The sequence below is a fragment of the Rhinopithecus bieti genome, unplaced genomic scaffold (genome assembly GCF_001698545.2).
Source record: "Rhinopithecus bieti isolate Rb0 unplaced genomic scaffold, ASM169854v2 scaffold_34818, whole genome shotgun sequence".
In the NCBI taxonomy this organism is placed as follows: domain Eukaryota; kingdom Metazoa; phylum Chordata; class Mammalia; order Primates; family Cercopithecidae; genus Rhinopithecus; species Rhinopithecus bieti.
The window spans coordinates 592,782-616,492 of record NW_016815484.1 but is presented as its reverse complement, the minus strand read 5'-3'; the positions used below and the strand labels follow the sequence as shown (position 1 = coordinate 616,492).

The 23,711-nt window shown below is 42.7% G+C and overlaps 2 protein-coding genes across 6 annotated transcripts in view; one reads left to right on the top strand and one right to left on the bottom strand.

The window, feature by feature from the left end:
• Nucleotides 1-7: 7 nt before the first annotated feature.
• LOC108515988 (translation initiation factor IF-2-like) lies at nt 8-23,646 on the bottom strand. Of its 5 annotated transcripts, XM_017853212.1 has the most exons (7): nt 22,620-23,646; nt 20,972-21,145; nt 7,651-7,710; nt 7,192-7,299; nt 1,551-1,992; nt 620-776; nt 8-44 (listed from the first exon to the last, which is right to left on the bottom strand). In XM_017853212.1, the coding sequence occupies exons 1-4, from the start codon at nt 23,623-23,625 to the stop codon at nt 7,277-7,279; spliced, it is 1,263 nt and encodes a 420-aa protein (XP_017708701.1). In that variant the 5' UTR covers nt 23,626-23,646; the 3' UTR covers nt 8-44; nt 620-776; nt 1,551-1,992; nt 7,192-7,276. The 5 variants fall into 5 exon arrangements, with proteins under 5 accessions (XP_017708701.1, XP_017708700.1, XP_017708704.1 ...); XM_017853211.1 differs by having other exon boundaries at nt 620-1,992; XM_017853213.1 differs by lacking the exons at nt 8-44; nt 620-776 and having other exon boundaries at nt 1,730-1,747; nt 1,933-1,992.
• The window catches only part of GDNF (glial cell derived neurotrophic factor), a 27,269-nt gene continuing 27,096 nt past the window's right edge, over nt 23,539-23,711 (top strand). The window contains exon 1 of the mRNA XM_017853219.1: nt 23,539-23,707. The gene's annotated coding sequence lies outside the window, so the exon portion shown is untranslated. The remainder of the gene's footprint in view (nt 23,708-23,711) is intronic.

Below are 23,711 nucleotides of genomic sequence, written 5' to 3'. Positions count from 1 at the left end.
AGTTCGATATCAGCCTGGACAATGTAGCAAGACCCCACCTGTCTCTACAAAATAAAAATTAAACAAATTAGTCAGTCACAGTGGTGTGTATCTATAGTTCCAGCGACTCAGGAGGCTGAGGCTGGAGGATCGTTTGAGCCCAGGAGTTTGAGGCTTGCAGTGAGCTATGATTGTGCCACTGTACTCCGGCCTGGGTGACAGAGGGAGATCCTGTCTCAAAAAAAAAAACAACTTACAAAATCCTCTCTCATATATCTATCTATAGATAGATTAGATAGGTAGATAGATAATATAGATGGATAGATAATAGATAGATAGATAGATAGATAGATAGATAGATAGATATGGATATAGGTGATATAGATACAGATGTAGATACAGATATATTAATAGATCTACCCTAGTGGTTCTGAGTAACACCATATTAAAAGCAAAAGCAAATGAAAACAGCATTCCTCAGTACCTCCCCTAACACAGAGAGAGAAGTGAATAGAATTTAAAGGAAGGGAAATGTATATACACTTTCCTATTTTCTTAAGAATAAAACATCGAGGACTGTCTCCCATAGTGTTCTATCACATTGTGCAGGCTTAATAAATAAAGAATTTAAACCACCTACCTTCCCCAAGGGAGACAGGCAAATGCACACTGGCATGAGAATGTACTGCTCAGGTTGGAGGGCTTCTGTCTGCTCCCCCAGGAGGATCTGGCCCAGTAAAGGAAGCACTGCTTTCGTGTGTGCTTTAGACGTCTATCCAGAGCTGCCGTCCTCATGGCTGGAGAAGTGAACAGCAAGCAGAGCTGATCCTGCTAAACTACAGCCACTTCCTGAGGTTTGGGATGAACCCATCAAGGTCTCAAGACAGAGGGCCAGGACAGCATAGCTTCTCGCTCTGTAGACTAGGGCTGCTGAATGCAGGGAAGTCCCAGAGAGCCCAGCAGGTCTCTCCACAGTCCCACTCCTCCACTTTCGGTGACACCTACCATCTGCCCACCTCAATGGACCTGCTCTCTGTTCAACAAATAGAATGTTTGAATTCCACATTTTCCTTTATAAAAATCCTCAGAAGGCCAAATCTCAAAAAAATATCCACATGTGAAAGGGGGATTTGGAAGAGAAAATAGAATGGGGAGGGTTATTCTTAGGCCCAGGAAAGGGGGATCCCTAGTATTCCTCTGGTTGTGCCCTTTCTATGGGGTGAAGAGTTCAGGGGCACAGAGATGTACCCACCTGGAGCCTGCAGCCTGCATCTCCTCTTTCGGACTATGTCTTGGGTACCAGAGACCCTGAATCCCCTGTCCAAGTGATCTTAATTCCACTTCCAGAGCTTTCTCCAGGCCTTTTCTCTCCAAGGCAAGTCACACCACCAGTGCACACACCCCTAAGCTAAGGGGTGCCGTTTGTGGGGATACAGCTTGGATGTGTAAGCTAGGATGTCCACACACATATGTGTAGCACCCCCTTATGTGGGAGTGCCAGGGTGGGAAGAGATAAGGGACAGGCCACAGGCCATGAGCTAGGTGTTCACACCCTCTGAGCCACCACATACCTGCATGGTGCTCCAAGACCCCACAGATTCTCAGTGCACAGCAGCCCTTGTGCACAAGTGTCTTTATCAAGGCAGGAGGATGGAGCATCTTTTATTTAACACTTTGCCAGCTTGATTTATCACTTTCAAATATTGAGGTATGGTATATGAGCCTCCGTTTTTACACTTGCAGGGCCCCACAAAAGTTAGGGAAGGACCTGGGGAAGGAAAACGTTTAAGGGAGGGATGGGGATTATCAGATCGAAAAGGACCAAAATTGTTTCTTTGCTATGCGGTGCTTAAAATAGTCCCCAGAACATAGTAAGTATTTAAATCTTTGTTGAAACGGAAAAGTTGGAGGGGGGAGGGAGAGAGAAAAAGAGAATTCAAATCCTGTCTTCACCATTCCACTTGTGCATCCTTGGGCAAGTATTTCAACATCTCTGATCCTCAACGTCCTCATCTGGAAAAATGAGAAGCCACGCTTATCACATAGAAGAACAAATTAGTGTTAACTGCTTACACTGTTCTCAATACCATCACCATTTTCATTAAATGCTCCACCCCCTCAATCCCATTTAATTTATAAGATGTAATCTGAGTATCGATTTATTTCAAATAACCTCAGGGAGGCTATTTCTACTGACATGCCCAATGCAGAGAGAGAAATATTTCATGATCAGCCCCACCAACATCCTCAAATGCCCCCCTACCACCATAGCAGGTACTGCTGGTGTCCACCCATACCCTTAGGCACTCATCACTTCAGTACTCAGTAGTCTGACTTCCAGTTGCCAAACCAGCATTTCTTTGCATAAAGGCATCCCCAGACCTCCAGAGCCCACTTAGCCACTTGCATGGCAGGACTGCCTTCAACCAGTGATGGGCAGGAGTTGGTAGGAATACCCTGGCTCTCTTACTCCTAGAGTAAGATAACTCTGCCGTGCATGTTCTACACTGAATCCCAGCAGGATCATGTTCTAGTTACCCTTAGTGATAACTTGCTTGATAATAGACACTTTGGTTGCTACACAACAAGTATGCCTGAGTATGGCCACGCCAGTTACTACGGCCAGTATTCCTTCTAATTGCTCAGTGCTCATGCCTTATCACTTGTTAAATATTTTCCAAATCACCCCTTCACATTTAACCAACAAGTTGTTCCCCCAAGTGATTCTTAAGAAACATGAATATTGTATAAAACTAGATCCAATAGCAATTTCACCTAATAAACTACTATTTATTAGTCTCCCCTTTGTTTCTGTGATGTATGGCATTAAAAGGCAATAGTTAAATGAAGAAGAAATGGACAATAAAAGATCATTCAGTGCTTCCAGCAAACACCACAGATTTTTTGTTGCTGTTGGAAACCTTCCCACGTGTGTGAGTGAAATGCCATGACTACACACAGTGTATCAAATAGGCATCTGCTCTCAAGTGCTTTTGTACTTGGCAGTGACCTCAGGGCTTGACAAATACGTTGTCTCCGTGTTTTTATTTATTATCTCATAATCCTTTGGATGGTGACAAATTCTAAGATTATAACAAATACATTACGATACCAATATGAATGTAATGTAACAAAAAGATGACCTAGATCTATGGTAGGTGAATGCCAACCCAAACAGTGGCTAAACTGAGCAGCTGTTCGCAATTAGGTCCAATTAACAAGTTTTAAACACGGCATCACTGGGAACCTCTTTGAAGTGTGTTGCTCCATGAAGGTTTTGCTTGAAAGGGGTTTCCCAATGGGAACCAGTCAAAACCCTCAGCTGAATAGCTTCACTTCCTCTTTAGACTTCAGAGCCATGTAGAGTTCACACTTTTAATACATCTTCCCCAGTTTTGTGTAAAAATATTTCAGACATATAAAGAAATGTCTGGAAAAGCATCTTTGCTGAAAAGGACATTGTGAAACCAGGAAGGAGGAAAGCAGGGGGCAGGGCTCCTGGGCTCTATTTGGCAATCTGTTGAAACGATGATCCCTACAGAAAAGAAAATTACAAAACAACATCTAGGTATTCAATAGGCATATGAGAGCATCATCTACTCTGAAATAGAAGCTCCATGAGGGCAAGAACTTGGTCTGGCTCATCATTGTATCCCTAGTACCTACTAACTAGAATGGCACACAGCAGACCTACTATAGATATTAGATGAATGAATGAATGGCTCTTTACTGAATGAATAAACAAATGCTTGAATGAACTAATAAAATAAATAAAGTATATACATACGCTTGGAAAACACAAGCTATTTTATAAAATCTAACTCACATGAGTACGTGTGACACAAAAGCACACAGAGGCACACATACAACACACACACACACACACACACACACAGAAAAAGCCAGAAATTTGTCTTGATTCTCCTAATTATTTTGCTGGTCCTGCCTATTTGGTGATAATTTGGGACTTACATTTCAGCTTCATTTTTCGTATCTGACAAAAAGAAGAGAAATGCGAGGTTGGACAGAATGCACCTAGAGTGGTGTCTGGCACATGGTAAGCACATAATAAATATTTGAGGACTAATGCAAGAAAAAACTACATGGTGCTCCACCATTCCTGGCCAGAAGAGGCTCTGATATCTCTGTGTTTCACTCCTTGTGAATTTCCTAAGTCTTGTTCACTGGCTTTCCTGCAAGTCCCTCTCATTCGAGGACAACAGGCCCAGCTCCAAAAGAGAGTTTTGGAAGAAGAGACAGGGAGCCACCTTCCTTCTCTCCAGGCCTTGTAGAGACAGTGGAGTCAGTGGCTTTGTTGTAGGTGAAGTGAGATGCTTATTTAGGAGATGCTCTGCAGACAGTGAGAGATCTGCCAGGAGGCAGGGCTTCAAAACCTGGGTTGCCTGTTACAATGCTGATTCCTGGGTCCCAGCCCTAAAAGGCTCACACTCAGTGGGTCTTGGGCATAAACCAAGAATCTGCACAATAACAACGACCCTGGTGATTCTGATGCAGATGATAAACTACTAGAGCCACTGGGCTAGAAGGAAAGCCTTCCAGAAGGAGAAAGATGTTCATCCCAGAGTGCCTACATCTGGTGGGTTGGTACCATCCTGAGGCATCCTTCAGGGAAGTCCTCAAGCATTCTCTAAACATGACTTTAACTGACATTAAAAGAGAAAGAACACACATTCTTTCTTTTCTGTGATGGTAGGGGACACACACAATTCAGCAGCCAAAAGGTTTCAGTTCCCCAAAAGCCTAAAAGCACACTAATAAAGAAAGGGCCCTGGAGTGCAACTAGCGAAGACAAGCACGCTTCCCAAGCAAAAGATCCACTTTTCCCTTAAGGGAAAATCCCAGGTTTGAAAGTATCACGGAAACGAAAAGAAAGATAACTAGAAAACAGGAGTTGGAAATGTTGATCCTAATGAAAAGCAAGGAAGTGGGGCAGAGACACCGACATCTGAATTACCCATGTGACAAAGTCTCAGGACAGAGGGAGGGCTGACACAGAGCTAGACTCCATTAAAGTGTTAGAATGACAAGTTCCTGCAACATGATAATTTAGAGACTTGTAATATATCTGTCCACACAATAGCTAATTTCAGAGTCAATGGTGTACTCCTTGAAGACAATCTGGAAACCTGGAAAATCCAAGACAAATGGTCTGTTAGCATAAAGGATCTCAATGGTTTAAAGCCTCTATATATCATGGCTGCATGAAAGGATTCCTCTGTAAACAGGGGAGCAAGACCACACTGCCTTATATCAAGACATTTTCAGCTTGTTTAAAAGGGGGCATTATTTTCCACTGGCAAATAGTTTCTTCACAATCTCTCTCTCTCTCTCTCTCTCTCTCTCTCTCTCTCTCTCTCTCTCTCTCATACACACACACACACACACACATACACACACACACCCTGCCTATCTGTGAACATGGAGGAAAACTCTTTTGACAGGTTTTTAAGTTATAAAGGCCTAAGCCTTTTTGTCCTACTTTGGGAAGCTTAAAGCTACAGACTAGACCAGCTACAGCCCAGCCTGGTGAGACATCAGTCTCTGTGAGCTGGCCAGCATCACCTACTCCCTGCCCCCTGCCTTCCTGTCCTGCAACCAACAGTCTAATTGCTTTTGTACCTTTCTGAATAAACAAAAGTAGTTATTTTTTGTTTAATGTCATATATAGTTTATAAAATTAAGTGGTAAGTGTAGATAATAAGCATTTTATGTCAGCTATGTAATATATGAGCTTCAAGTCTATTTCTGTTGACTCTCAACCATCAGGTTCATGGCAAAGTCTTTATGACTATAGGATAGATAGGGGTGTGTTAGCCACATACGTTGGAAGGAAGGGAAACAGGAGAAGGAATAACAGTCAGAACAGGCTGGCTTGTGCTGAGGTAATAACCATTCTCAAAATCTCAATGGCAAAAAAAAAAAAAGGCATCTTTCTCACTCTACTACATATCCATCTCAGGTCAGTGCGGGGTGAGATGGAGGGTGGGACCACTCCTTACTCCTCACTCCAAAACCCAGGCTGAGAAAGTGGCCACCAGTTCCTACATTGCCAGGCATATGGCGGAGGGAAAGAAAGTTCTGCACAGCCTTGAACTGGCAATTAAATGCTTGATCTAATGGTGACACACAGCATCTCCACTCATATCTTATTGCCCTGAACTGGTCACATGGCCCAGTCACCAGTCATCCAATGACAAGGGGGCCAGGAAGTGAAATCCTACTCTGTGCCTGAAAGTCAAAGATCCAGAAAGATTTAGAGAACAGTACTAATGACTACCAAGAAGGGAGGATGGAAGAAGACCTACCAACTGACTACTGCTGACAAAGACACACTGAAAAATCCTACTACTGTCACTGACTGTACCCAGATCCTGACTCAACAGCATCTACCACTGCCTGTAAAACCTGCAAAGTAGAGGGCATGTCCCAAAAGATAATCCAGCTTTCACCCCAACATCTAAAGAAATAATCATGCACTTCTATTAAGATTGAATTTTGGCAACAGACAGGTGATAGATGTTGCTTTGTAATTTTAAAAACAAAGATTTTTTTGTTAACTATACAATATTTTCAAAATGTTTTCATTTCCCATGAAATAGGCATTCTCATATATTAATTTTAAGAACAAAGTTGGTTGGGCTTTTCTGAAATGTTATTGGCTAGGTGGCAAAGAACATTTAAAACATTCATCACCCTTTGACTCGGAAATTCTACACCTAGAAATTAATCCTAAGAAAATAAGCAGAAATGCAAATAAAGGCTTATGTAAAAGCATATCATCTTCCTTTTTTTTTTTTTAAGAAAAGGGTCTTGCTCTGTAGGCCAAGCTGCAGTGCCGTAGCCTGATGACAACTTGGCAGCCTCAACCTCCTAGGCTCAAGCATAGCCCACTTCAGCCTCTCAAGTAGCTGGGACTACAGGTGCCCGCCACCACACCTGGCTAATTTTTGTATTTTTTTGTAGAGATGGAGTTTTGCCATGTTGACCCAGGATACTCCCAAACTCCTGGGCTCCAATAATCCACCTGCCTCAGACTTCCAAAGTACAGCGATTACAGGAGTGAGCCACCATCCCCAGCCTAAAATGTTTTTATGTTTTATAGATGTTTTCTGTAGCATTATTATTAATACTCCAAACAGGAAGTAACATAAATGTCTAATAAAAGGGAATGGGTCAAATAAATATGGCTACCTTCATACAACAGAATATTGCATACTGGTTTGGTGAAATGGCTCAGCAGGCTGGTGTGATAATACAATGAAGTACTCTATTGCCATCAGGAATCACAATTAGGGTTATCTAGAAATATGGAAAGAACTACATGAAGTAATAATAACAAGACAAAGTAGAACTCAATAATAAACATATTAAAATTCTATATGACATAAATCAGTTCTACATTAAATTCAGAAAAGATTAGGGCATATATCGATGTTCCAGAAATTTGTGTTTTTCTGATGATTTCATATATGTTCAGATGTTTTGTTAAACTCTTGTTCAGCTGATGAAAGAAGAACAAGGAAGAAGAAATGAAAAGGGAGGGGAAGAGAAAAAGAAGAGAGGAAAAAGGAAGAAGGGGAAAGTAGAAATAGAAAGTAGAAAGGGGACCAGAAAGACAGAAAAATTTAGAAAGTTTATTGTAGCAACTACCATAACATCTCCATGCTGTCCATCCCAGGCAAAGTCCTGAGTAGGCTTTTCCTCTGTGAGCTACAAAAGAACAATGTGATTTTAGTTTACCAAAATGTAAGAATTTTTGCTGTTCATTAAAAACATGGGAAGTATAGGAAAGATCTTCAATACCTCTACATCACATTCAGATACATTTGCCACTTAGGAGAATTGAGCTTTGGCCTCTAAGCAGTGGCCTCTAAACCACCTGGGAGGTTCAATAAATACCCAGTGAACTGGCTGGGTGTTTCTGGGCTATGTGGTACTTGGTCTGACTAATTCCAATTGGTAGCATAGACCAGGAAGGCTGAGTGACAAGACTGGGTCTGGGCTTAGTCAAACTTTGTGCAGCCCTCCTTGAGGGTGAAACAGAGGACCTAGAAGCTATTATTAGAAATCTTCAAATAAACAAGAAACTTTTTTCAACTCAGTAGGCTACCAACAATGAGATACCATCAAACACCCACCACAGTGGATAAAATTAAAAAGACTGACAATATTAAGCACTGGTGAGGATGTAAGCAACTGGGCCCCTCATACATTGCTGGTGAGAGTACAGAATGGTACAACCACTTTGGAAAACCGTTTGGCCCCTTTTAATGTAATTCCACTCCTAGGTTAATACTTGAAGAAAATGAATGCATATGTCCACAAAAAAAAGACTTGTTCAAGAATGTTCATGGTGACATCAGTCATAATAGTTCAGATTTGTTCCATGTCTCTTTTCTCTAAGATGAGTGACTTCCCAGGACATGGTTGAGTCCAGGAGCACCAAAGGGCGGAAGAAACTTGCTTTGTCTATTGAAGTCTCACTCAGAACTGACACAGTCACTTCCATCCTTCCTATTGATCAAAGCAAGACACATGGCAAAGCACTTACTGAGCATTTACTGCAAGCGTGGCTCTTCTCATGCATTTGAATCTTCATAACAATACAGTGAGAGGGGTACAATTATTATCCTCTTTTATAGATGATAAAACTGTAAATAATTTTTCCAGTCACAAGACTAGTAAATAGCAGGGATTTGAGTGCAGAGAATTACACTCCAAAGCCCCTGATACTGAACGTAGAGTTAGAAGATCCTAGATACAGAGTTTACTTATATAGCCATCACAAAAGTCTATGGAGTGAATTGGGACATAAATTTTTAAGTGGCTTGAACAAGTCACTTAACCTATTTGGCTTTCAATTTCTTCTTGTGTAAAATGAGAGTTATACTAGATTGACCTCTAAGCTCAATTCCACTTATAAATTTAATGCCAAGATTCTGTGAACTCAATGGAACATTTACCATTAACCTGATAACAAATGTAAATGGATAATTTGCTAATCACTACAAGTGAGCCCCAACTACCCCGATTTCAATATAAGCAACTATATTCAGGGAAGTCACAATGAGATGGTTAAGTCTATATAGAACAGATACTAATTTAAATCCCATTTAAAAAAACGAATTTTGCTTTTTGGTTAATCCTAAAAGCACTAGAAAAAAAGTAATTCATTGTCAAATTAAACAAATTCCTTTGTTAATGCAAGATTTTTCTTCATTTTTTTAATGGCAAATTGCAGTTCCCATGGAAGCATGGTTATGCTGCTAGCACCTGAGTCTTATCCTCTACACTCTGCACCTTTCTCATGGGGAAAAAGTAGAGTGAGGTCGATGCGCAGGAGAGCTGCAAATCCCATTCCCATAAGAACAAGAGCAACTGCTGAAATTGCCTCACATCTACTGTTACTTAAAATAACCTCTGAACATTTTCTAAGAATTTTTTTACCAGTGTACTTCTCTAGTCTTTCCAAATGGACTTACAGACTTAGAAAACACAGATGATTTCTATTTGTTTGCATCTTTATGATCACTTGGTACTGTACTGGTTTGTAAAACTGGATGGATGGATGGGTGGATGGATGGATGGATGGACGCACAGATGCACAGATGCATGGATGGACGGATGGATGGACGAGTGGGCTACCACACACACTGTACCTCTCTTAGGAATGCTCTTTCCAATTCACTTAGACTGTTTCACCTAATTAACTCCTATTCATATGTTGGCTCTCAGTTCAAGCATTGCTTCCTCAGAGAAGCTTTCTCTGATCCCCAGTCAAGATCAGGTTCCTTCATTATGTCCTTACCTAGTGTAGTGTTCCTTTCTTCAGATCACTAAGCTACATGGGGTTATGTATTCATCAGTATGATTACACACAAGTTTAATGTTCATCTCTTCTAGGCCATAAATTCCATGAGAGTGGGATCACATATGGGCTTTAAAAATGAATGAACAAATAAATGAATAGGTGAATGAATGAACTGTGAGCTATGAGCCTGGAACTTGGATATAAAGATAATTCTACCATAATCATAAAGTTGTAGTATTTAAGAAAAGCAGGAAACTTCAAGGTCAAATGGCACTTACATAATAAAAGAATCTTAGAGCTTTGAGGGACCTTTGGTTCAATGTCCTACACAATGTGGGAATATGCACACTGAATATTTGACCTGTATGAACAAAGTGTATAATTTGTGTATGACTTGATTTTTGGAATAGGCATTTAATTCCTTGGGAAATGTCATTTGCTATGGTACCCTAAAACTCAGATGTTTAATTAAGTTCATATTAGTGTAAATTTTATTCTAAAGGATTATTTTATTCATGATTTTTCAATTAATCAATTTATAGGTCTACCTAACTCAATACAATGCAATAGGTGTGGGCGTATGTGTGTATACACACACGGTATATAAACTAAATTATAGGGAAATCATATATTCATCAATGAAATCATTTAAACTATACCAATTATGTCACTATTTAAACAAAGGTTAAGATAAATTATTTAATAAAATGAATAATAGTTTAAACTTCAGACTATTTGACCTCTAATCTGTGTTTTGCAAGTCTAGATTTTTAATCCGAACTTTCTGAAAGTGAACCCACCTATATAGGCACCTACAGTTCTGGATTTTACAATGACGAGATTCCCCAGAAAAATGACTGTGGAGCATGTTATCATCATGTGTAATAGTTGAGGATTAAACTGGTTCTCTCTAGTATGTTCCAGAAGCCACATGCAGATGACCTTCAGATTCCTCCCTTCTTCTGCTTCCTTCTGAGATGGGTACTGGTTGATTGTCAATTCCATCCTGATGCAGCCTCAACTCGCAGCCTGACCCTGCCAGCCGACTAGCATGGTCTTTGCCTATTATGTGCCCATGTGGACACCTTGTATGGCACCTGGAGTATTCACAGAAAATTAGCTCATCAACTCTTCACCCAACCTGATGCCAGACATACAATTTGTAATGGGAGAAAAAATAATAATGTGATGACACTATTAGTTTCTCCTCCCTCTTCCTCACAAGCAGAACCCCGACTGTCCAGGCAGCATTGTACCCCAGTCCCAGAAGCTGATTCATGGTTAGTCTACAAGCCAGGCACATCAATCCTCCTTCCTTTCACCAGTGATTGGTCTAGGACAGGTACATGAACCAGTTTTGACCAATGAGATGTGAAGGAAAGGCTACTAGGGGGATGCTAGGAAAGACTTTCCTATCTGATTAAAGAGAGGCCTAGGCCGGGCGCGGTGGCTCAAGCCTGTAATCCCAGTGCTTTGGGAGGCTGAGGCAGGTGGATCATGAGGTCAGGAGATCAAGACCATCCTGGCTAACACGGTGAAACCCTGTCTCCACTAAAAATACAAAAAAAAATAGCCAGGCATGGTGGCAGGCACCTGTAGTCCCAGCTACTCCGGAAGCTGAGGCAGGGGAATGGCGCGAACCCAGGAGGCAGAGCTTGCAATGAGCTGAGATCATGCCACTGCACTCCAGCCTGGGCGACAGAGTGAGACTCGGTCTCAAAAAAAAAAAAAAAAGAGAGAGGCCTGGAAGGAGATCTCTTTTCACTCCATTCCCTGCTTCCTTCTTGTTTGGGACATTGTACTGCAAGCACATGACTCTTGAGAGTTATGACATCCATCTTGCACCATGAAAAGAGGCATCACCAACACAGAGACATCAGTAGAATGTAAAGAGCAAGTGTCAGGTCTTTAATGACATCATCAAGCCACTACACTAACCCTAGGAACTGGTACATCCAGGTAAGTGAACTACAAATGTCTTTATGGCTTAAGCCGTTGTTAATCGAGCTCTGGGCTACTTATACCAAACACATTCCTGACACAAATAATAATATAACCAATATCTTATGTCAGCATGGCACTTCATATTCTTCAAAATACTTTTAAATCCATTACTTTATGTAATCCTGCCAACAATCCTGGAAAGAGATAGTGCAACTATTATTCTCCATCATTTTTACAAATACAGAAACAGATTTAGAAAGAATCAATCTCATGTAAAAAAAAAAAAAAAAAAAAATCAAAAGAACCAGACCTAGCACTGATTCAAGACTCTTTGCTTTAGTCCAGGAGTTGGCAAACTATGGTCCAAATGTGCAGCGGTGAACTAAGAACATGTTTGGCATTTTTTAAATAGCTAAAAATATATTAAAAGAGCACTATTTCATGACACATAAAAATGTCAAATTCAAATTTTAGTGTCCATAAGTAAAGATGTACTGGAATACAGCTATGCTCATTTGTTAACATATTGTCTATGACTGCTTTAGTGCTGAAATTACAGCACTATTTGACCTCTAATCTGTGTTTTGCAAGTCTAGATTTTTAATCCGAACTTTCTGAAAATGAGACCCACCTATACAGGTGCTGCAAGTATAGCACTAAAGCAGTCAGTAGCTGTTCATACTACCATATGGCCTACAAAGCCTAAAATAGCTGCTATTTGCCCCTGTGCAGAAAAAGTTTGCCAACCTCTGCCTTAGTCCTATCACACCCACTCATAAAAACTTACGCTCCAATAAAAAACTACGCAGAGTGGTTAGAACACCGTATTTTACACCGTAGCTTGGTGATCTGAGGTTTAGTTGCTGTTTGTCATTTTTTTCCACTGTCTGACTATAACCTACTGACAGCTTCATAATCTCCAGACTACCCAGATAGGAGCAGGGAAATGGCTTGACTAACTGCTAATTAATCAGTCTGGCTTGAATTCTCCCTTCAGTAAACACTAGAACACATCTGTTTGAAACAATGTTTTGATGAAACAGTCCCTCAATCAAAAAGAAAAAAACTCACATCCCATGCATGCTCTGCTGCAGTTTTTCTTCTCTGAGATTTGCCATCATCTGAATGTAAATGAATCATGCTAAATCTGGTATCAAACCCACAAAAGACATCTAGGGAGATTATGAGCAACCATGTTACACAAACTAAGATTATGCAAACCATGTAGCAGATATAAAACAAGTCATTCCATATCTTAATCATTTTCTTGCTTTGATCTTTGTAACATAATATTTAATGAACACTACATTTCACTAGATGAGAAAATATATATGTGAATATTTAATAGAGTACCTAGTACATATTTTGCACTTGTTAAAAATTAGTTGAACCTGAAATTCAATGAACCGTGAGGAAGAATATTTTTAAACCACTTAATTGTCGAAAAGAATAAAGTATGCATCTTTAGCACATAAATTCTAGGAGTCGGCAGTCTATGAAGATTTATCTCAAAATAAATTTTTTCTTGTTCTTGTGGCTTTGGTTTAAACCATTTCATAGAACCCCCAAAACACGCCTTAAAAGGTACAATGCCAGCTTTATTCTGGAGCAGGCCAACATGGTTTCACCGATTTATAAATCTTTGCATTGTTATAAAACAGAAACAACATGCCAGTCTGCAAAGATTCTTTCACAAGTCTTAAATTTAAGTTATACTCAACCCACTATAGTCATCAAATAGAGGGCCTGAGTTCTCCATGATAGAGTTTTTTTCTAGGGGTTCAGAACTCCTGTTCCCTGTCACCTGGAGAGCCCAATGTTTCAAGTTTATCTGCTCCCTCTGCTGCCCGGCTCTGTGGTAATTACCAGGCTCCCAGGGCTGGCCTAACAGCTCATGATAGGAGTACACAGGCAAAGAAACAAACAGCTGCGTGAATTCTAGCAGCATTCAAACCTTAAACAACCTGAGAAAAGTTGCTGAATCAAAAATGGAATCTAAGAAAGTCAAACTCATATGAGTTGAATTTCTAGAATGGTGGTTACCAGGGGCCAGGGTGGGAGGGGTAGCAGGGGGAGGGAGGAAAAAGGTGGGAAAGGGGAGACGTTGGTCAAAGCACTCAAAGTTTTAGTTGGACCTAAGGAATAGGTTCTGGTGATCTATTACACAGCATGGTGACTACCATTAATAATAATGATGTATTGTAGATTTCAAAATAGCTAAAAGAACTATTTTAAATGCTCTCATCACAAAGAAATGGTAACTATCTGAGGTGATGGGCATGTTATTTAGCCTAATTTGATCAGTCTACAATGTATACATGTATCAAAACATCATGTTGTACCCCACAGATACATACAATTATAATTTGTCGATTAAAAGTAAAAAAAAAAAAAAAAAAAAAAAATTTAGTAACAAACTCGGGGAAACAGCTCTCAAAACATTCTAGCAAAAAACATAAGAGCTACATCCAATTGGCCCAGCCTCCAAAAGAAAAGGAATTGTAAAATGTGCAAACTTATAAAAAAGTAATGGCTGAAAATGTTATTTCTTTCCTAGACAAAAGCTTTATTTTAATGATTACACACTCTCTGGGAGAATTGATAAGACACTGGTAATTGTGTTACCAGAGAAGTGAATGGCTTAAAGATGGCATGAGAGAAAGAATCACTTATCAATGAAAATACCTTTGCACCTTTTGAAAGGTATAATGTGCATATATAATCTCGTCAAGTAATTGCATTAAGTTTTTAAGATTACATATTACACACCCAACACATATCATGAGCAGACCAAAGTTACTAAAAGCACACAATGCAAGATGTGACTTCCAATGAGAGTCTTCATTCTTTCATTCATTTAACAAGTAGTTATGTGCTAGATACTAAGGAGATGAACATTTAAAATGTGGTTCCTACCCTTACAGAACATTTGATCTAATGTAGCCATGGCTATGCATACAAGCGATTCATACAATAAGTATGAACTGCAGTAGAACAGAGAAAGGATGCCCAATAAACATTGAGACATTTATTTCTTCAAACATACGTTACAGCCTCCTGGTAGTCACCTGGAGACACCAATCACTTAGTCCAGAAATGTTGTGATTGTTTAGCATTGAGAGTTCCTCTTCTGGAATCAGTTTAAAAGCTATATGAGTGATCTACTGCCATAACGATGCTGCATAACAACCACAAAATCCCACGGGTATACAATAAGCCTTCCTTGTTTATTCCAGACTGGTTGGAGAAGTAGTGCTGTTGATCTTTACAGGCTCATTTACATGTCTGGGGATGAAGAGTGGAGGGGAAATCAGTTGGCTCTCAGTTCATCTAAACTGACCTTGCCTGTGACAAACGGAGCAATACTGCTCTGTTCCACACGCCTCTCATCCTCCAGCAAGCTAGCCCAGGCATGTTCTCCTGGCAATGGCATAGCTTTGAAAGAGGAAGCAGAAACATGTTTACCTTGTGAGTCTTGGCTCAAAACTGGCACACTCTCACTACCATTGCATTCTACTGCCCAAGACAAGTCACGATGCCACTTCAGATTCAGACGATGGGGAAACAGACACCATCACTTTAGCAAGAGGAACTGCAGAGTCACATAGCAAAGAGCATAGATACAGAGAAGGGTGAAGAACTGAGGCCATGATTGCAATTTACCACTGAGCCATGAACAGTCTCTAAATTATCTTCTCTTGGTTTTAACCCTCCTCTTTCACTAGAATTGATTTCAGATGGTTTGATCTTCGCTCAAAATTCGACCCACCCTCAAAACCCAGAAAACTGCCATCCCTGAATATAGAGATGCTGTCTCATGACTTGTTTTTGTTCCTCAGCAAGTGCCAACACAGGGCCTTATGAAGGGAGATGCCTAAATGATATTTGTGGGATGGATGAACAATTGTGTTTGCAGGTTATAAAAGTGTTTCAAGTGATAGGTGCACATTAGGATATACAGATAGTCTTCTCAGATGACCACTTTGAAACAGATGCCACATTCTAATATGTTGGTGTCCCTGAGTTTGTATAAAAAATTGACCCATTAGATTTAGGTCACATTCCTACTATTCAAGATTGTAAAGCAGATACTTATTACATTTATCTTAACTTTAGCTTTTGTTTTTTACTCAGATTTCTAAAATGTACCTCCCAATCTTTCATCCATTATTTTTCAAATAGTGAAGTCATTCTACAAATAGGTATTTCCTACTCTCATGCTGGGTATATTATCTGCTGACTTACCATTGGCTAGAGAATGCCTCTAGAAAGGATAATAATGACCTACCTTACAGGCCTCTTCTGGGAAGTTACATGATAAACTGCTTGAAGAAAGGTCTGCAAATTCGCCTTGTGTAATATTAATTCTTTACATTTCTAGAGCTGCCTTTCTCTCAAAGAATTCCAAGTGCTTCACATATGGTCCACCAGATCCTCTTAGAGTGTAAATTATGCCCCAGGAGTAAGTTAATTGCTTGCAGGGAGGCATTTAACTCTTTCAGGTCACTAGGGTTCCACTTACAGCATTGCAGGAGGGCAGTAATTTACCAAATAATATCCCAGTGACCAGAAAGTATTTGTGCAATATAAATTATTCCCAAGGAGTAACTTATGAACTCAGAAAATCTGGTTTATTATCTCATCTATCCACATAGATTCCCAGGGAGGGAGAGAAGGAGCAAGAAAAGAAAAATGGGTAGAAAAATAGGTGAGGCTACAAGTTTCCCAAGCTCCCACAGCTTTCACTGGCATGCCTTCCTCTCAACTCAAGGCTGTGGGACTTGGGGGTGTCAACCTGAAGTTTCTGCTAATCAGGGCCAGGACTAGAGTGAGGTGAGAGAGGTGCCTCGGTGGCTTCACCTGAGTCCTAGCCCTGCTACTACATCAGTGAGATATGTATTAGCTTGAAACACTCAAGGGACCATAAAATCCACACTCGCATTCACTGCTTGCTTCTATTAAATCCATAAATAATTGTTGAGGATTCATGAATTGATTGATTAGTGTTCCCATATGGAGGAAAAATGGAGAAGGCAACGGAGGAGGCGGTGTAAGAGTAAAGAGGAGTGGGTGTCATGTTGCTCTGTTGCCATTCTTGGAAATAGTCAAACAATTCATGTATTTTAGGTAAGAGCAGAAGAGACTAGACTGAAGTTTGTTTATTATGTAATCAATATATGGCATGGAGGTCTCTCGGAAAATTTTGGCTTAAAGATCCAAATACTGGCCAGAGGCAGCAGCTCATGTCTGTTATCCCAGCACTTTGGGAGACCAGGTGGCAAGATAGCTTGAGCCCAGGAGTTCCAGACCAGCCTAGGCAATACAGGGAGACTACATCTCTATTTTCTTTTTGCTCTTTTTTTTCCTTTTTTTTTTTTTTTTTTTTGAGATGGAGTCTCACTCTGTCGCCCAGGCTGGAGTGCAGTGGCACGATCTCAGCTCACTGCAACCTCCATCTTCCTAGTTCAAGCAATTCCCCTGTCTCAGCCTCCCGAGTACCTGGGATTACACCTGCACGCCATCACGTGCGGCTAATTGTTTTGTATTTTCAGTAGAGACGGGGTTTCACCATGTTGGCCAGGCTGGTCTCAAACTCCTGACCTCAGGCAATTCACCTGCCTCGGCCTCCCAAGGTGCTGGGATTACAGGTATAAGCCACCATGTCCAGCCTATTTTCTTTACAAAAATAAATAAATAAATAAAGGTTCAAATACTGAGTCCTTGTCAGAGTCAACTGACCACTGTGAATTCCCATTCTTTAGGAAGGTTCCAAAAGTGTACAACAGGAACTAGGCGGTCCACAAAAGAATTAGGATACTGGTATCTCGACTCCCCACTCAAATCTCTCTCTTCCACCCAACCCCCACCTATCTCTGTGCCTTTGTGATGGCTGTCTAAAAGCCAATTACAGAAATATAATGGCCTCTTAAAGGGAAAAAAAAAATGTATTTAGTGCTCTGCTCTCTGCCTGGGAGTTTTGCTGTTCCAAAAGGCAGCAATCAACTTCTTTTCAAAATTCTGCTACCCATTCAGCCTGACATTAACCTCTGCCCCCAATAGAGATCCCAGTTGATTTACCTGAATTTTGACTCACTTCTTGCCTCAATAAAATATACTAAATCACAATTTGAAAGGTGACAGAACACTCCCTGTGTGCCCCCTTCCTTATACATACACACACACACACACACACACACATACAAAACCAGTGAAATAACTGTACAGCACACTTACTTGGATGGTAAGACTGTCAAAGAGTGGCACTGGGGAGCCACTTAACCACTTTCTGCCTCCATTTTCTCCCCTTGTAAGATGAGGAGCTTGGACTAGAAGTCTCAGGTCCCTTCCAATTCTGGAGCTGATAAGTCTCATCAAAGTGATAACTTTAACCTATACTGGAGTTGGCAAATCATAGCCCTTGGGTCATATCTTATCCACTGCCTGCTTTTGTATGGTCCATGAGCTAAGAATGGTTTTTACATTTAAAAATCAAAAAAGTATTTCATGACATGGAAAAAATTATATTATCATTTACATATCATCTGTGGGTGCTCTTGCAACACAAGGCTAGAGTTGAGAAGTTGCAACAGAGACAGTATGCCTGCAAAGCCTAAAATATTTAGTGTCTTTACAGAAAATATTTGCTAACCCCAGACCTAAGCCATCAGACCATTTGCATAGTAAGAAAGTCTGCTGCAACACTCTCACCTGACTGAAGTTTTATCTCTGGAAAAGAGGAATCTCACAAAGTAATTTCAAGATCCAAAAACAATATTAGTGGACAATTAGAAAATTTGATCCTTATGAAAGAAACTGCTGGAAATCACCAATAAATCTCCAACATCAGGATTGATTTCTTATGAGAAACGATTTACTCCAAAGAATTTGTCACTTCCCACTACTTGCAAAAAGGCCATTACAGTGAATTTTTCCCCTTTCCTTTTTTTTTCTTTTCACTTTTTTTAAGTGGTCTGAAGGCAAATCTATCTTTCCTTCATGAGTAATAGGATCATTCGTGAAAATGGCTATTAAAAGCAAGCAAGCATGGAACAAATCGCGGTCCAATAAAGCAGTGACTTTGAAAAGGAAATTGCCCTGCTTAAGTGATGGATTCTGTTTCAATCCTCACGACCCAAGTTATGAGGCAGTCCAGGGACCCGGGTCCTGGCCCTTATAATCAAAGCAGCTGCAAAGCCCCACTGGGAACTGGCCAAGGACTCTGTGAATGGCCAAAAGCTAACCCACCCACCCCACCACTTCTACAGGTTGCAGGGCTACAGGGCTACAGATGCTGAGCAAGAATGTGGCAGCACCTAGCATCCAGTCTCCTCCAGCGACCCTTTCAGCCAGCCTGGAGTGTCCCCTCACCCCTGCCTTCTCTCTGCTTACTTACTCCAATCAAGGCCTACTTTGAGTTCCATAACCTTATAATACCCTGTATTATTTTTCATCATTTTATGATTATGTTTTCTCTTCCCAAGGACTGTAAGATCCTTGAGCACAAATTGCACCCATCATTTAGACAACTTTCAGTTAGAGACAAGAAATCCTGGCGAAGAGGACGATAGCAATGAAACCGGAGATTGCAGGGCTTCGAACCTCTTTTCTCAAAGAGGAGATGGGAGGCTTGAACAATGTTTGCTCTCTCTGATTCTCAGGAATGGTTTCCTAGATAAAAAGCTGAGATCTGGGGACAACGTGAGAATCCTTAACAGTATGCTGCTGTTGTTGCTTTATCAGAAGATGTCCTGCCTATTGAGAGCAGAGTCGGTGCTGCAAATTCTTCCCTTCTGGACTTCGCTGAGGAACAGCTTCAAATCAAACTGTTCCATTTCCTTCAGAACAGAGGAGATGGAGCCTCAAAGCTGTAGGGCTCCCTACTTTCAGCTTATGGGGGCATGAGACTGCGACATCAGACCATCCCCTTGTTCCCAAGACACCAAATGTTTGCTTCCCATCTTAACTCTATTCAAGGCAGTCTCTTCAGAAGGAACGTTTGCCGAATTCGTCTGTATGCTGTAGCCATGTAAATAAATGTTCTTTCAAAATTAGAAATATTTGCTTTAATTCTAAATAAACAGTTTCCTTTATATTACTGTTTTAAGATACTTTGTATTTTGAAAGGAATTTGATGTTTTAGAGGAGTCTTAGTCCTAGAACCTATCAAAGCAGGGCTTCTTCATTTTGGTTTCAAAAAGAATCATAAGATGATTGTAACCACTGGGAAAAGATAAAGCCAATTCATTAACCTGGAAGTATCTAAAAAATCAACCGCTGAGCTCCACCCCTCAAGAGATTCTGATTTAATTGCCCTGAATGGGGCCTAAGTGTGGGACTTTTTTTTTTTTTTTTTGAGACAGAGTCTCACTCCGTCATCCAGGCTGGAGTACAGTGGTGCAATCACTACTCACTGGAATCTCCACCTCCCAAGTTCAAGCAATTCTCATGCCTCAGCCTCCCAAGCAGCTGAGATTACAGGTGCCCACCACCACAACCAGCTCATTTTTCTATTTTTAGTAGAGACTGGGTTTCGCCATGTTGGCCAGGCTGATCTCAAACTCCTGACCCCAAGTGATCCACCCGCCTCAGCCTCCCAAAGTGCTGGGATTACAGGTGTGAGCCACCACGCCTAGCCTACAGGTCTTGGTATTTTTTGAAATCTCCCCAGTGTTTCACTGGCCATGTGAAAATCAGACTCCAGGACATGAGTTTCATACATACTTCTGTTGGAGTATTTATCACTTTATACCATCAATACTCATGTGCATACCTCCCTCTCTGTAGTGATAGTTTCTGAAGGGCTGGGAGAGGACTGTTAAAACCCAAAGTGCCTACCATTAACCCAGATCCTTCTGAAGGACCATCTGCTGTGAAGGGAAGGTGGGGAGGAACTCTAGGAAGTATCTCAAGCAAAGGTGGCCAGGCTCTTTGCCAACAACCTGGACACGTGATGCCAACAACCTGGACACGGATGATTGGCCCAGGATAGGCACCTGCCCCCAGGTCTGCGGTTATACAGGGTGTTTTGCAACCTGTAAGGAGCCTGATTCAAAGGCTCAGTCCAACTCTCACCCCTGGTGAATCCCCAGCGGGGCCAACTAGATCCTTTCACTAAAGGAGTTTAAATGTGAGATCAACTGAGAGCTGAGCAGTTGGTAGCAGGAGCAGAAGCCAAAGGACACCCAGGGAAAAACAGCGAGAGAGGAGCTGAATCACCTTGGCGGCTAAGCCTGTTAGTAGGGATCGGCAGATGACTGCTGCTGAGGGGGCAGCAAGATAACCCAGTCACAGAGCTGTATCCTGAATGACCTTCCAGTTCCTGAACTTCAATCCAGTTTTCGTGAGGCCTGGCTGGGTGGCCTTTCCGGAAGGCTTTTCGGAGACACGTGGCTGAATGGTGGAGATTCCGGTCAGCCTTCCTTCCACAGTAAACTCCCATTACTTAGGGTAAACTCAGTGGTATCTGTTCCTTGCAACCCCCCAACCTTGCCCCCCAAAAAAGTCCAATCAGCACAATGCCCAGGGTCTAGCACTTTGCCTGGCACACAGCAAGTGCTAAATATTTGCAGGTGCTTGGACGGCCTGATCATCCCCAGCAAAAAGCCTTCTGAAAATAAAGAAATCATTCAGAGTAAGAATACTGATGAGGATCGTCTTCAAATTCCGAAAACAATGCTAAAAGGCAATAAAAAATTAAGCTTATTCTGCCCTCCAATTTCTGAATCTATCTACATTTCTACCATAAATCTATCAAAGAGGGAAATGTCATTTTCTGCAGAACTGCAAAGAGCGTCCTAATTTCAGCTAAGGTATGTTTGGATGACTTGATTTTCACTTCGCTTAATCTTAAATCACAGCAACATTAGTAAGAACAATTTTCCTCCCACACTCGCTTCACTGACAAACCTGCAAAGTAGCTGATCTTTGACTTTTAAGAAGTTTAATAATACATGATCTTCCCCTCCACACTGCCACACGCATTTCCCCTGCCTATTGTCTGTATCAGCTACTTGAAGAATACATACTCCCCAACAACCGGATGAGTCATAAAATAAGAGGTACATGGAAGTAAACTGAGCCTGTTTACACTTTCCCTGGCCCCAGCTAATAAAATAAAAGAGGTCCCACTGAATTCAGGTCCACTGGCTTCCGGAAAGCAGGTTTCTGCTTAGCAAAGACATGCCCTATTTAGTACATTATTTTAGAGGTAGAGCCAATTCCATGCCCCATGTGAATGAAATGTATTTACGGTTGTAACCATGCACAGGGTGTGTAAGGACTTGCCCTCCTCCTGTCCTCTACAAAAGAAGGCTCAGGCAGCTTCTGGTGGTGAGCTAACCAACAAAAGGAATGCCTAGAAGGTCTCACCTCTCCCATCCACAGAGCTCTGGAATGGGGGCCGGACCCCTGGTCGCTGGAAACTTAGCACCCAAGGGGGTGCTTGCTGAAGTTTCCCATCTGCATTTTGGAAAATCTGGATAAAGGCAGGTTTAGCTCAACCTCCCCTGACCCGTTCCCGATAAAGTGATCTTATGCCTCTGGAATTGGGATTTTGAATGTATGTGCCTACCCCATGTCTGGTGTTAGATTACAACAGCATGAAAATGGAGCCTAGGACTGAGGAACCGGCCAGCCTCAGAAGCCTTCTTCATTGCCTGCCATGTAATACATGATATGCAAACCCTCTGACTTCAGCCAGCAGATATTTGGAGACCGTGTTGGTCTTAGCATGGGGACTAAACTAATGTGTGTTTAGGTCAGAAAGCGAATCAGAAAAGCCACTGGAGGGCACGTCACGGAGTGAGAGCTCTATAAATTCATCCCCACTAGCAGCGTCTCCTGGCAAACACTCGGCTTCCCTCACCCGGCCGCTCCGCGCCTCTCCTTCTCGGTGCTAGAACTCCAGCTGCCCAGCAGCTCCTTTTCTCGCCGCTGCCTCCTGCCCTGCGGAGAAGCGAGAGGACGAGACAACCGAGCGGGAAGGCCGGCCTTCGACAGGCGCGAGGAAAGCCCGGCGCGGCGCTGCACCGGCAGAGCGCCTTCCATCCAGTGCGGCGCGCGGGGGCGAAGCCCTGCGCGGGCGCCGCGGTCAAGTTCGGATTGCCCCCCTCGGCTAGCCAGCGCAGCGCGGCGCACATTCCTGCCGATTTTTGATCCACCCGGAGGAGAAGGCGCAAGCCCCGCGGCGTCTCCACGCTCTCAGCGCTATTCCTGCAGCCCAGGGAGGGGCGCCTTGCGTAGCCCACTCCCACCCCGGACCCCGGCCTCGGGAACTCCAGCGCCTCCTCGCTGCTGGCCTCTCCTCCCACACAGCCCGGCCCAGCCGACGCCTCCCGACCCCTCCCTCCCGGGGGCCCTGCGCCTCCCCTCCCCCACCCCGGCTCCCGGCCCCCCAGCCCGGGCTCTAAAAGACCAGCCTGCGCTCCTGGCGCCCTCATGTCTTCACGGGACTCCCCGCGCCGGTTGACGTGGTGTCTCATTCGGATCTCCAGGCAAGACCTCAGCTCCCGCGGCAGCATCAGACAAGCCCGTCTTGTGCTCCCAGGCAGTGCGCCCAGAGGAGGCGCAGAGCGCCGCAGCTGCAGCTGAGCAGCCCGCAGCGCCCCGGGCCCGCGCAGCCCCAGCCAAGAGCGCGGCGTGCGCAGCCCTGTCACCTCCCCCCCACCCAAAGCAGCGGCGGCTGCTCGGACCTCGGCTTCTGGGGGTGCGGGGGGCAGGCGAGAGAGTTGTCGGCAGCCCTCGCGCTGTTCGCGGCGACCGAGGCGGGAGTCTTGGCTGCCGCCTCCAGGGCGCTCTTGCTGCCCCGCGCGACCCCAGGATTGCGAACTCTTGCCCCTGACCTGTTGGGCGGGGCTCCGCGCTCCAGCCATCAGCCCGGATGGGTCTCCTGGCTGGGACTTGGGGCACCTGAAGTTAATGTCCAACCTGGGGTCTGCGGAGACCCGATCCGAGGTAA